General features: G+C 40.7%; 1 protein-coding gene across 4 annotated transcripts in view; it reads left to right on the forward strand.

Annotated features, from left to right (window-relative positions):
• The window catches only part of LOC117269538 (mediator of RNA polymerase II transcription subunit 13-like), a 95,925-nt gene that overhangs the window by 47,284 nt on the left and 33,357 nt on the right, over positions 1-15,284 (forward strand). For all 4 annotated transcript variants that reach the window (XM_033646594.2, XM_033646595.2, XM_033646596.2 and 1 more), the window contains exon 3: positions 9,251-9,335. In XM_033646594.2, coding sequence (XP_033502485.1) covers positions 9,251-9,335 — 85 coding nt within the window. The remainder of the gene's footprint in view (positions 1-9,250; positions 9,336-15,284) is intronic.

Raw genomic sequence — 15,284 nt, forward strand, 5'->3', positions numbered from 1 at the left:
CAGCAGTAAGAGATGCTTTAGGCTCCTCGTATTCACACCAGGTCATTGCTGGCAGCAGTGTGACATGCTGTGTAGCAATAATAGCAGAACCCTTGTGAATAAACCACAATCTGCGTAACTTAAAGTTGTGACATGATGTACTCTGTACATATTGTTATTGTCTGCAAATTCAGATTTGTTCTGCAGACCTCAGCTTGGCACACAGTGAGATGTAAGTCTCCTACAGCATGTGCTCACAGCGTTCCTGTTTGTGCTCTTAGTTTTTTTTTTTTTGTCTAACGTTCAAGTCAAATCCCCTCATCGTCCGAGCCAGCGATATAAAACAAGGTGAATTTGGTGTGCGAAGAAGTAACGAGGGGAAATTGTGTAAGGGAATATTGAGAGCTGCTGTGTTGACATGGCCTGGGTGGGTGCCAGCCACCCGTTCTTACCCTCCACTTTGACCTCAGCTCAGGAGAGGTGGGGCTTTTCTGGCTGCAACTTGACTCCTCCGGTCCAAGCGCTGCTGTAACGGGGGTGAAAGAGACAACCAAACACGTTTCTATTCAGCGAATACTCACACGGAAAATTAGATATGTCACCAAATGCTGTATGAGCAGGCGTTGCTGTTGTTTTTGTGTGCTTGTGTTTATATGAATACGTGCACTCATGGCACAACACTCACACCCTGGTCCCTTCTCTTGCCTCTCAGCCTGACTCACTCCCACAACTATGCAAGCAACTCCAGCTCAGTCACCTAATTGATTCCAGATTTTCCCCTCATCTCTTCGCTCGCTTGCTGCCTCCTCCTCCTCCTCCTCCTCCTTCTCCTCCTCCTCCTCCTCCTCGCTGTCACTGCTGCCCCTTGTTCTGTCCATCTTTCTGGGCTTTCTGGGTCCCAGTGCCTGCCATGTGTGCATTCAGCTTTTTTGCTACTGCATATTATGTACTTAACAATGTAAATAATATGAAGTGTGATTATGTATGATTTCCTCTTTGTAGTCCCTCACCTTTTTTCCTCTTAACATAATTTTCGGTACATGTCAAGTTATTTTGTAAAATTTGATGCAAAATCCCATCGTTATTAAACTACACCATCATCCGGTGAGATGACTTGATAAGAATCAGAATTAGAATCAGAATCAGAAATACTTTATTGATCCCCAAGGGGAAATTATTTATGTAAGAAAGCTGGTACAAGTTGCAGCTGAAGGGGAACTAACCAGATTTGATAAGCAGGCTGCCAGCATTCAGAATTTTAACAGAAGTTGTAAATCTAACTTGTGTTCGGGCTAACATGTGACTCACCATGCTTCCAGTTTAAAGGTTGTAAAGATTTGTGATCAGTGTAATTCAAAAGCAGGTAGAGTTTCCTGTTTACTGCCCTCTGGGTTGTGCAGAGTGGTGGTGAATGTGCTCTGTTGTGTTGAGCGGACAGGTGTCTCTGAAAAGTTTAGGGATCGGTGTCACTGCAGCATGGGAATGTGTGGGTGACTGTCACATGTACAGGGCTGTTTGTTGTTTAATGACCTGAGGAGCTGATAGAAATAAGGTGAGAGAGTGAGAAAGGAAAAAATGTCCCGTCGTGACCTTTCATCTCAGAGCCTTTAACATTTCATGCATTATGTACAAGCGTATGAAATTCATTCTTTCTTGAGAACATATTTAACCGTGTTTGTGTAGCATACAGTCAGGCAGTGGAGACTCTGCATGGGCATGGCTAAGCATACAGATCAGTATGTACAATCTGAACAGTATGGCCAATGGTACAGGGTTGTACAAATAAACTGTATTTACATACCATTAGATAAGAGGCACAGTCAGATGCCACTGGATGTTTAATTGACCTCGCCTGATCCTGTAACTTGTTTGTTCATAATCTCCCACATCAGCCAGCTCCATGCTCATGTGACTGAAAACAGACAAAGACAGGAGCAATAACATAAAACCCAGGCCTGTAGTTTTAAAGCCCTCAACCACTAAACACAAACCCCTTTCATGCAGTGTGTTCCTGAAATGTTCTGGATCATTTCCTGCATGGGGTCAAGTGTGAATGGGAGCAGCGCAAAGCAGTGATATTCAACTTATGGCCTTCGGCCTAGTCTGACCCATGATTGGGTTCCAGGTGGCCTGTTGAGATAAAGTTATTCATCAGATTGAATTTTTAAAAAGCTTCAGAATAGTTTGTTGATAAAAACAGGAAGGATACCCCAGACTCTCTGCCCTCTGATACTAGAAAACCCCTGTGTGCTCCTGACCTGTGCGGGGCTGCTGCGACTGGATTTGCCTCTTGGAAAAGATGAGCGAGGACAGCAAATGTTGAAAGCGTGAAAACAGGCAACTTATTCTTCTATATATGCAGATGATTAACCCCTAACGTTTGCTTATTAACTGGCCTCTTATCATTTACCAAAATGGTCCCCGGGCAAGGAAAGTTGAGCATCCCTAACGTAAAGGGTTACAGCCGTCTGATAAAAGAATTAGCTGATGCCGTATTTGAATTCTTGACTTGTGTAAGCAGCGTTTTCACCAGTGCTTTTACATGTGATTTGATAGCTAATAAGCAAAACAAGTTTTGTTTGCAATGGCACTGGACAAAAAATTTTCCTTGCTTGCCATGTTCCTGGAAAATCATCTTCCGCTGCGTACATGTACATCCGGCCTTGCCTTGTCTTCCTCTTTTTCTGTTGAGTGTAACAGCGGTTGGCATCCAAATTGTTGCATTACCGCCATCTAGTGAACTGTCCCTTGCCCCACCTATTACCATGGCATGTGTAAAAAGGCGCGAGACAGCAGTGCTCGTGAATGTAGTGCACTTGTGAGTCGTGAGAATCACTAGCAGTGCCTAGAAGGTTGTCTCGGTAATTTACTGGGAACTGTGTAAAAGAAGCTATAGAAATGGAACATAATAGTTCACAGGTTAATCAACAGCTGCTGAAGAGCTAGCTCCTGAGCTCAAAACTCACTGCTGTTTATATAAAGCACTTAAAGTGTCTTAAATTGATGCTAAAGAGAAATTGCCAAAGTTGAACAAACGGCAGAGCTTTGATTAAAAGCTACTTTGATCTTCTAGTCGCTCAATAATTAGTTTGTCTAATGGACGGAGACTGTAGTAAGTTCCAGGGAAATGTACGTCTGATGACAAACTTATTTTTCAACACAGATGTTAAAGCATTCATATTCAGTTATGGTAGCAATTATGGAGTAATGGGGCCTTGCTTTGCCCCAGAGGATAATAAACAGTGTTACAGTTTGGATTTCATCAGCAGAAAAATGTTTTTATTTTTTGGTATGTGGGATGATGTAACCGGTCGGCTGTATGGAGCTCAGGTCAGCTCTCCCCTGTACTCATACTTGTGCCAGCATGACTTCAGATGGTGATGGTTGATGCATTTTTAAGTGTTTCAGTTTATTGGTCGAATGTAGGCAGCGACACCACCTTAAATTAATGTGTCCACAACAAGACAACAGGGGATCTCAGGGATAGATCTTGCTTTTGTAAGGACAAATATTAACAATATTGTTTAAGATGGCAAAGGACAACGATTGATAAATAGACTCCGTAGACATGAAGCATTTTAATGATGTAACAGGCCCCTGAAGATGGGAATATAGACAGATATGATGATGTCAAAATTGTGAATGAAAGGAACTCTTGCAAGATCCTTCACACCGTATTTCTGGGTTAAAATAAGTCCCTTTCCACCAAAGGATTCAGGATCTGATGAACTTTAAAGCAAGCGATCTGCAGGAGCTTCAACACTCTTATGTTTGCCTGCCACATTTCAAACAAGAACGACGGCCAAAGAACCCAAATTGGAAGCAGATTTTGTCAAGTGGAAATGGAGGTAAAGTTCCTGAATAATAAAGGTTCTCCTAACATCCTGGTTCCTAGCCAAACTTCCTGCAGTGGAAAACGGGCTGTGTTGTCAATGTGTTTTTGTTCCCCATCTCTACATGAATGAATTTAGAGTATATCCATTTTCTGTTTTGTGTTGAGAGCTGTGTAGCTCAGCTGGCCGAGCTGCATTAACTGTGGCTCAGTGCCAGGGTAATACAGCATATTATTGCCATATTAACAGCCAGCACAAAGACAGTGGACTGCTGTAAGTAATCCCCTCTGGGCTTCTTGGGCCTCCTTATGCACTTTAGTTTTTGTTATTCTGATGTCCATGTGAGCGTTGTGCAGGTAATTGGTCTCTTTTGCTCATATCACACACAAATACCTGCCCTCGGTGGGAGTTTACCTTTTTATGTGGAGAATGCAGCTGAGTCAAAAGATGCAAAAATTAAAAACCTGCAGAGTTTGATCGACTTGTGAATCAATATTGATGACTTTACAGTTGCTTTTCTTTGTGCTGATCAAAAACTAACGGGCCCGCACTCTGTTTCTGTAACAGTCAGCTTTTATGGCCTTTTAATTTTCTTTGGCCGCAGATTTAAACTTCATCCAGCACCTCAAGGTGTTGACAAACCACTTACAGCCCACTCATGTCAGATAGTGTCATAAAAAATGTAGTGTGAGCTTTACAGGAAGCTCACACATTTACAGACGTGTGTCCGATATCTCTCACAGCGTTTGCGTTACATTATAAACCCACTCGTATATGCTGAGGGTTCACACATGTGCTCCTGCTCGTAGGATTTGTGATTTGGTAAAACCCTGAAAGTGCAGCCAATTCACAGGAAGAAATATGAATTCATTTTTACCTGGTGATTTTAATACTTTTAGTTATATTTGAAGATATGGCATCGAGATAATGTTCTGATAATTATCGCAGTTCTGCAGCCTTGTAATCTCTCTCTTTCTCTTTTATGAGTAAAAATACAAAAGCATACTAAGATTTGTTGCTATGCACAAGCTCCACATGCACCACACACACACACACACACACACACACACACACACACACACACATGCATACACACTCACACAGCAAACAGAGACCAACCTCTGCTCAGACATGCAGCAGGGCAGCTAATTAGTAAAGTGGCAGTGGGGTTTTGTCTGAAATCACACACACATACACACAGTGTTACACACATACACACATTTCCCAGTGAGAGCTCATAGTCTGCACACTGCAGAGACACCACTGGACGCCAATACTGCTGCTGCTATTGATCCAAGACAAATGAATGAATGAGGGGAGAGAGAGAGGAGGAAGGAAATGTGTGGAGAGGGGTCATCGTGTTTGAGACAGAGTGTTGTCACACCTTAACTCCCGCCTTCGCCCCCGCCCCCCGGCAGATCAATACCATCTTTTGTGTTTGTTAGCACGGTATTGTAGTGGTGAGTGGTCACTCCCTCTAGTGGTGTGAGACCAACACAGTCAGGGGACATGAAAGAGTGAGGAGAGGAGTTGAACGTGAGACAGGGAGGGTCGAACACGCTGGGAAAAAAGAGAAGGACAAAACAGAGAGAGATGGAAAGACAGGGTTAGATAGAGAGAAAGAGAGGTGGAAATATAGAGAGTGGTAGTGGCGACCCAGTTCCATCAATGCTTGTTTGTGTTTGGGGCGGCGCGGCAGTTAAGAGCATCGAGGCACGGGGATGGGGGGAGGAAGGTTGTGAGAAATAAACATGCATTTGTGAGGACGTTACCTCACTGTACACACATACAGCACTCACACATGTGAAGTCAGGCCCAGAGCTCGCATGTGCACTAAGGCACTTCGGGAACCAGTTCTCACACACATACTGCATGCATTAAGATGAATGCACACGCACACATTCATAACGGCTCTGACAATTTTGGTGCCTGATGTTGCTCTCACTGCTATGTTCATGAATGTGTGGCAAAAATTCACACACGCTGAAACTGGAAATCTATTTAAAAATGAAAGTATGTTTAAAAAGTCTGACAGGCAATCAGAAGATGCACTGTCCCCAAGACATGGATTAATGAGCTAACCTCTTACTGCACACCTGAAAAATATTACATAATGCAAGAAAAAAACCTTCAACCTTTCAGAAAATTTGGGGTCCCTTTATTAACATTCTGCCTACTTTGGATGCAACACAGGGATGAGACTCTTCCTGAAGCAACCTTGACATAAACTTTTATGTTAATTTCATTATATAGTCTGTCAAAATCATATAAATGACCAAAAAATGGAGGACCATACGGAGGTGGGTTTGATGCTGAACAACTTTCTTTTCCAACTTTGATCATTTCTGATCCATTTGTGAGTTTAGTAATGTGCATTTGTACGCCAAAATGTCCTAAGGGTTAGTTTTAGTACAACCTCTCTGTATATATTTAAGGAATAGTATCCTTATATGTAATTTAGATTTTGTGTCTTTTCATTTTTGGCTTTGGTTTGGTTTGATTTTTGTTTTTGTTTTTTGCCCCTTTTCCTATGTTTTTGGATAAATATCTTTGCCCCTTTCACTTATTCTTAACCTGATGCATTTTCAGAACTGCTCCTGCACTGTAATTTGAGCATCTGTAAATAAAAACAAATATATGCAAAAAAAAAAAAAAAAAAAGAAAGTCTGTCAGGCAGTAAAGGAGGAAAGAAGATGCCGGTGTGCGTGTGAGATTCTTCGTCCAGTTGTATTTTTATTTCCGATACTGTAGATAAGCAAATGTACACAGTATGATAACCGTCAATTTTTATACCACGGTATAAGATTTCACTGTACACATCTACAGTCGTACACACACTGCACTGCACACACACTGTTTTGGACCGTTTGGAATAAACTACCAAAACATTTTTTAATTTACCTGCCACATCATCCTCAGACACATCTGTGGCATTTTATTTTGGTATCATTCCACAATACAAACATTGGTGCACATTTTACAGTTTGATAAGGACTCATAATTTCAAAGATCAATTGAAATCAGTAAGAAATTAATAATACAAAAAAAAGGTGAAAATTGGATTATATAAAAAATATTAGCAAAACAGGCTGCTGCTTATCTGCTAATCATTGTTCATAAAAGATATATTTTTACCTGCTTATTAGGAGTCTGGTGCATGATCAGTTACTCCATTTGTGTTTCCTCCCATTTTTTTCTTCACTTTCCATCCTTGCAAACAAACATGACTTCTGGCTTAAAATCTGAGCGAAAATCTTTTTTTTTTATGCCTGTGCTTCTTTTAAAAAATATCTGGCTTTTTATCAGTTAAAATCAGTCAAAACCAAAAATGATGAGCTTTCAGTTTAATCTAATTGAGGCTGATTACATCCAGTTCCTTTAAGATCTCTCAGGCATGATGCCGTTCCCTGTAGCTCGGGCTTTGACGGATGATGGATCATGATGCTTTAAAGCCCTATTGCACTTAGCTGTGCATTTAGTGTCTACAGTGCGCTTTTCCCCTGGGCCATCTGTGTTCCTCCTCTGATTAACAGGCAGTAAAAAACTCAAAAACACGGTGTATACAGACCGACTGTTGGTGAAATGACAGTTTGGTGGTGTTTGTGCTTAACACATCCCTACAGAATATCACTCTTTAATGTATCAGATCATTGTTTTATTTCACACCCCATTTTCTGTGTTTATGATGTTGGTGTGGGGTTGTGTATGCATGCTGCTGTGGATGCCTGACCTTGTTTGCTTGCAAGAGTGATTTGTCACACCTTGTGTTGATATGGTGCAGTGAGCTGGCTCTCTGACAGCTACAATATAAACAGGAGCATTTAATGCGGATTGCGTGTTTTCTCAGGCATCTAAGTACTGTGCTGCCGCCGCTGTTGGGATTTGTAAAACAAATGGTACCTGCTCTGTTAGGAGCTGGAAAAGTTTGGCTAAATCACTGGGGTTTGTGGTTTGGTTACGTGAACTTTTGGGTGGGAGGATGCAAGGTTTGAGGAGTCAGTGACAATTTTGGAGTTACAGGGGTCAAGAGCCCGCTGTGGAGCTGGTCATGACATGAGTAAATGAAGATGGGTTGTGGAGGATTGGCAGAGTGGGGGAAGAAGAAAAAAGTTGGGGTGGGGGATTTTGAAGAGAGGGAGCAAGAGGGAGATATAGAGACAGTGAGAGCTAATGAGCTGGATTTGCTGGAGACTTGGCATTCTGCTCGTGGTGCTCGCTCTATCTTTCTCCTCTGTAGAGGAGCTGGCTAGAGCGAGCTTCCTGTCTGAGCCCTGAAGCAGGAGTAAATGAGGGGTGGGTGGGTGGGGAGGGGGAAGGTGTGGGGGTGGAGGGGTGTTGGAAGCAATAGAACAGAGGAAGGAGGAGAAGGAGGAGGGTGAGGGGCGGGAGGGACCAGTGTTGAAATTGAATGCCAGGGCGCCATGTTCTCACCGCCAGCGTTTCCATGGTTACAGGGTAATTCTGGCGAGTAAGGAAATTTCATTCACTCTGGTATGAAGAAGAAGAAGAAGAAGAAGAAGAAAAAAATGAGAGGAGGAAAAGAGGAAAGAGAAAACCTCCACTGGGGTGTATGCCACCCATCCCCCAGGCGATCTGCCTCTGTCTCTCATTCCTTTTTTTCTTGTGTATTTCTGTGATGCTTGGTTTGTTTGCCACCACCCTATAAGCAAACACAACACCCACCCACAATCCTCCAGTTCTTCCAGGAGCCCTGCAGGTATATTGCAAGGAACAAAGAGAAACACTGTTAACTGGCCACTGTGCGTGTGTGTGTGTGTGTGTGTGTGTATGCTGGTGTGTTCTTTTTGGGAGCAGGGTAATGGGGGGTTGGTGTCAGGGGGTCGGGGGGTTAAAGAAATCAGGAGGGCGCTCAATTGTTCACAACACATTTGACACATGCGAGGCAAAGTGCGGCTGATGTGACCACGCTTTGTCTCAAATTTCACTGAAAAAAAAATGAGGTTGAGATAAAACTCTGTGTGCATGTACAAACCTGAGCACGCAAGCATGTGTGTCAGCCTGCGCAGATACGGCCACACTTTAACTCTGGCTAACGGCTGTTGACAACTGCATGGGGTTTGACTGGGCTGTCGCTGCAGCCAACCTGACAGCTGTAAAGCCAAGCACCCTCTGCACACACACACATACACTCACACACACATGGATGTGTACGCACAACTTCATCTTCAGTGTAATTTCTGATATGATGTGCAGGTTTTCTCATCAGCACATGCAGCATGTTTTGACAGAGCGGGCCATAAACACACGCAGTTAAACGCTGAATCATGTGTTGTTTATTATCCTCAAGCTGGTGCGTGCAGATGTTTCGCCTTCACAGAAAATACCATTACTTCTTTTTTTATTTTTTATTTTTTATTATCGAGATAATAAAATAGGGAGGTTTATAATTTTATTATTGCTTTCTCCTTTTCTTCCAGTGGCTGAGGAGGGGCTCTGGGAGTGCGGGCTGTCCTACGAGTGCAGGACCCTCCTGTTCAAGGCCATACACAACCTGCTGGAAAGGTAAAAACCATCGTCGTTATCGAGAGGCACTTAATTAGCTGCACAGTGAGAGCTGCCGAGTGATGAACAATGTGAAACATGTTATGTAACACACACACAGTTACATAGAATGAAGTATATAACTTGCAGTGTTATAAAGTTTGCGCCACAAAAAGTGACTTTAAATTTAAACAAAATTAATTTATTTAATTTTTTGTTGTACATTTACACATTGTTGTCACTTTACACTTCACTTTAGCATTTACAAACCTCATATACATACAAAATAAATGGCTTATAACACACTAAAATGCAGTTACAGTGCAAGCAGATATAAGTGTTTATTAATTTAGCTGTCAACAACTATAACTCCCCCTGAGGGCACCCATAATTGGAAGCCAGTGTATAAACAGATATGAAATGACTTTATAGTAAAACAATAATATAAAACATGCCTTATAGTTATAGTTGTAACAGATACTGTACTTTAATATTATAACACCTGACACATTTTACCACTTAAAAAATGTTATATATCTGCATAGAGCTGCATATTAGGGAGGAATAAATTATTTTATGTAGGGCTGCTATAGTGTTTACACAGATTATAAATGCTAAATAAGGGAGGTTAAGTAAAGGATTTAGAAGCTAAAACTATTACTTATATGATTTTTTTTTTACTTTGTATAGTAAAGCTGGGCAATATATTGATATTGTGTAAATAGTGTGACTTGATATTGTCTTAGATTTTAGATGTCATGTGTTATAAGTGTTGCTTTTGAGTGTAATTTTCTGAACTTACAAAACAGTTCTTGATTATTATTTTTTTTTTAAACAAGGTATTTTTATTGATTATTCAATAAAATGCACAAAGCATCAACAAACCAACGAGAGTAAATAAAAGACAAAAACAAAAACAAAAAAAATTAATTACAAAAAAATGTTTTTTTTAATATATATATATATATATATACATAAATATAGAAAAAGAAAGAAAGAAAAAGAAAGAAAAAGAAATAAAAAAGGAAAAAAGAATAAAGAAAAATTGGAAAGAGAGCGAGAGAAAATAATAAAATAAAATAAAGTACAAAAAAAAAACTTGTGTGAGATAAGAAGGGGAATATTACATGTTTCATTAAAAATTTTCAGCTTCCATATTTGCCAAAAATGGTTGCCAGGTGGCAAAAAAGCGTGTCGTTGATCCTTTAATAAAACAACAGATTTTCTCCAATTGTAGATAAGATAAGATCATCGCAATATTAAAATTGAGGTATTTGGTCAAAAATACTGTGATATTTAATTTTATCTATATCGCTTAGCCTTTTTAATTCACAGTAAAATAAATATAAATCTTAATAACATGAAACATATCAGTAATTTTAATTAGCGCTCTGAATGTAACTTCTGTCTGTGTCTTAAATGACCTTTTGAGTCAAACACAAAAATGACCAAACAAAAGAACTTAGTGTCACACTGACAGACAGTTTCAGTTTTCTTCCAGCAGCTTCACCTTAATGAAATTATAATCTGAGCGCTGAATCACTTGCTCAAGTACCCAAAGCTCTCCTTTCTGAGTCAGAGCCATCTGTTAAATGAAGCAGCACATATTTGCTCTCTATTAAGTTAAGCATCAGTGATCATCATAGGGGGCAGGTTGAATTAACCTTCCTAGTACCTTGAAGCTAACTCCTTTTATAGCTCACTATTTCAACACAGGACGGATCATTTCCACTTTCTCTTTCATATCGTTCAGACAAAACTGACCTCTGTCGCTGAGCGTTGTTATTATTGTTTTTAATTATTCTCATTGTTAAGAATGAACATTTGTTTGAATTAATGGAGTCTTAATCAAACAAGTGCAAGTAAAGCAATTATGACAACAATAACACAAGCACAGAAAAATAACACGAATACAAATGTTAAGTGCTACATTATAAAGTACAATGAGGACTAAGAGCAAAACTTTGTGTACTAACTGTGAAGACTTTGTAGGACGTTGTCAGTCGAAGCTCCAGAGACAAGACTTCCCATTAACATAGACCAATTTAGACTGGCGAGGAGCGCTCTGTTGTATGGTTCATTATTTTTTGACATTTTCAGTAGAAGACTGGAATAGACATAAATTATCCTCAACGCCTAACTCAGCTCAGAGATTAGCATATGAAAGCATTAAATCGTGCTTGTTGCCAAAGTGGAGTGGGACAGAAACAAAAGATACGTACATCTGTCAGTTTACCTTAAACTACACAAACTGTCTAAAACTTTAACAGTGCCGTACTACAGGGTAAACTTTGATGAGAGAAGATTTTTGACAGTTACTGTAGCCAGAAAATCAACAGCTCAATTAAGTGTAATAACTCGATACACCTGTCAATCAAGCACACAACACATTTCCCTTCGAAGCTGTTCTTATTTGTATTTTTATATTGGGTCAGATGATGTGTAATGTGACAGGAGTTGCTCATAGTGGCAAATGGCAGAGTATTATCACCCAACTGTGCAGTTCCCTCCACGCTCTGCAGATTATGTCAGTGTCAGAGGCCTGCAACTTTACTGTTTTGGTTCAGTGTCACTGCTCTCATCAGCTCCACGTCCAAATGCATGCAGCTGTTTTCTTTGGGAACATTCAACTTCGACCCTTTGAAGCCTGAGCAAGCTGGCTTGATTTCTTTTAAAAGCATGGGAGGAAGGCAATGGGCAATCAAAGAAGAAATGACTCAAAAAATTAAAAAGAAATTTGGGAAAAAAAATTAATTAAAAAAGAAAAGAAAAGAAAAGAAAGCTAAAAATAAACAAGGAAATGACCTGGAAAATGTGCCAAAAAAAAAAAAAAAAAAAAATAAAAAAATCTGTAACATAATTTTAAAATGTAATATTATTGATAATAATAATCAGGAATATTTCTTTTCTGAGCTTTTTTCCTATTTTTTTCTTAATTTATTTATTTTTTGTAATTTGTAGGACATTTCTTACCAAGTTGCTCATTGCCTTTTTACATTGTTTTTGAAAAAAATCACGCCACCTTCCTTAGGGTTCAGAGGTTTAAATACCTGCGAAAGATGTCTGAAAGCAGCACAAAAAAACTGATGTTGCTCCAGGTTTCAAAGGGTCAATTAACCTACCATACACTACAAACAAAGTTAGTGATTAGCTGGTGAAGCATTGACACTAGCGTAGCAGCTAAACAGGCAGATATCAGAAAAAATAGGAGGTTCGGTGGAAACCAAAATAGAGCTAATAGAAGAGGGAACTCCAAATGGATCCACTGTTGCTTTATGCTTGTAATATTTCCTTGATAAGATGAGTATACACCATGCAGCAACCTTCAGGGCTGAAAAATGAAGCCAACGCAGAAGTGTCAAAAACTGCAGTTCTTTAAACGGCCACTTGAGGCTGGCTCCAAAAGCAATTCAGTCCCCGTAGACGCTCAAACGCCAAATTTATACACCTAGGTGCGTGGCTGCTTTAAGTATCAGGCTATCTGTGAGGTGTATGCGTTCAGATCCACCCTTTGTGCTGCCACAGCTCCACCTTCTTGTCCAAAATGGTCACTTCTGACTCCAAACAAACAAGATAACAATGGCCAAAAATGCCATACTTAAGGCTTCAAAATGGGAGTCCACAAACCAACTGGTGAAGTCACAGTGGCTACGTCCATTATCTTTATACACCCTGTACTATACACAACAAGGCGAACAGTAGAAGGAGCACAACTGGCTTTTAAGAGCCTTAAAGAGCCTAAGAGAAGTTGAAAGTACCTTATTGGCTTCAGCATCATCAAGAGTATTTGTTTGAGCCAGCATTTGAAGGAGCTGTAACTTGAGGCTTTACAGGATTAGCATCAGCATTTACTCACAGTAGCTGCTCCGTGGATGTAATGAACTGTTAACTCCCGTACACTTTATTCTTTGTAAGGGCTCCAGCTAGGTGACCACGCACAGGCATGCGCTGATCTCATACAAGTAGCTTGTACTGGGGCTGTTACTGACCTTATTACGCAGTTGGGGCATCAACCATGATGTAACAAGTCCACATTTACTATAGTCTCTTTGTTAATGTTCTAAAATTAATTGTTTGGGGTCGATAAGACTGTACCAAAGATGGTAGAGCTGCAGGCTGAAAGCTTTGGATTGCTCAGCCTGGCTGAGTGCAGAGGAGTCCATAAAATCATTTTGTAATTCCTTGACCCGGGTCAGAGGATCCAGCAGGGAATTCACTGGCACCTGCTCACAGAGACGAGTCAAAGTTCTGAGAGCGCTGAGTTTTGTCTCTGAAAGGAGGCTGAAATGAGGTGAAGAAGTGCACAGATGGTGAGATAGCCAAATAGGGAGCGCGATGACTGAGCTGTTTGATGTGATCAAATTTTGGTCTGATGAAAGAGAAGGCTTTTGGAAAGCTATGTGTAAAAGTGAAACACCACTTTGGGGGGAAAGGAGATTAGCAGAAGATTACCTTTCCTTTTCCTGTGCACTTGTCATAAACTCCACATCTCAGACTTCATACAGCGCCTACTGCAGTTTATATGTAATAACTAAAGTCATAAATCACTTCTAATAGGAGATACGCTAAAGGTGAAGTCAATATTATTCTGTTTTGCAGGTCTTGTGGCTTATTTTTGCTCTAACATATGCAAGGACACTTCTAAATATAAGAAGTAATTGAACAGTTTCTGCTCTTTCATGGCCAGAAATTAATTTTGGAAGATATCATTGAGAAACGGGGCCTTTTCAGCCTTAAAGTCTGAACCAAGGCTCACATTTTGTTACATTGTATACATACAAGTAATGTTTGGCTTCAGATTGCTGTTGTGCGACTATACATGATATATCTATGCTGCAGCTCTCTATACTTGACATTGATTGGTTTGCAGATGGGCTTTCCCATTCCCTCGTATCCCCTTTCTCTCGTCCTCTCGGAAAATAATTTTAAAAAGTGTCTGAGTTTTTGTCAGTTTTTCCAACTAGAGTCATCTCCTCCTCTCTCCATGTGCTACCGTGGCTCATTTTTAATGTTGCGCTGTTCATGGACAAACCTGCACTGTACATTTACTACCACTTGACAAATTTACCGCTAGTCCCTCCTCTGCTCCAATACCCAGCACCTGTCTGCTCCCAGCACAGCCACCATCACTCTCTCTGTCACTAAAACCGCACACAAACACTACACACTGAGGCGCTACACTGCTCTTATCACTTGACGATAGCCTGCCAAAACTTCCTGTAATTGGTCTTAAAGTCGAAAACCACCCAGAAGATGTTTTCACGCTAGAAATGAACGCAACCATGGTTCAGTTTGATAGGGACTGAGATCACCTCTCTCTGTCGGACCAAAGTTTGACCATTCCAGGGGAAGTTTAACAACTGTAATTGTGGTTAAGATCAAACTGAAAAGTCCAAAAGTCCAGACCAAACAAGATTGGTGTGGAATGGCCATCAATCTGCAATAAGGATTGATAAGGATGCTGGTAATGTTCTGCCATTAGTCTGATAGTAGTTACTGGATGAAACTGAAGTTGCATGGATACGAGAACTGCAAGAGCAGGAACAGGAAGTTAGACAACACCTGGATGTGGATGAGAGATGTGACGAGTTTATCATAGTTTCTAAACTATAAACAGTCCATCACTGGCAGTACATATACCAGACATATGTAACTTGGACTTGCCGATGTGCCTTCATCCCAAGATGGACCGTTCATAAGAGTCAGCATCACATTTGTCACTGTCAGGAAAAGTGGGTCCATGTCATTGGTTCGACGGCCCATTGGTTCGACATCCCATTAGTCCAACTGTCCGCGGTGCTGAACGGCTCGCGGCGGGCGTATGGTGCGCCGCGACCGGCTTGAGGCGGAGCAGGCTCACGGCTTATGTGTTTGTCACTTTCTTTTTCATTTTAACCCACACCATGATCTTTTCTTGACCCTAACCAAGTGGTTTTTGTGCCTAAACCTAACCAGACCTTAACCACAGGG

This window comes from Epinephelus lanceolatus, chromosome 19 (genome assembly GCF_041903045.1).
Source record: "Epinephelus lanceolatus isolate andai-2023 chromosome 19, ASM4190304v1, whole genome shotgun sequence".
Lineage (NCBI taxonomy): Eukaryota > Metazoa > Chordata > Actinopteri > Perciformes > Serranidae > Epinephelus > Epinephelus lanceolatus.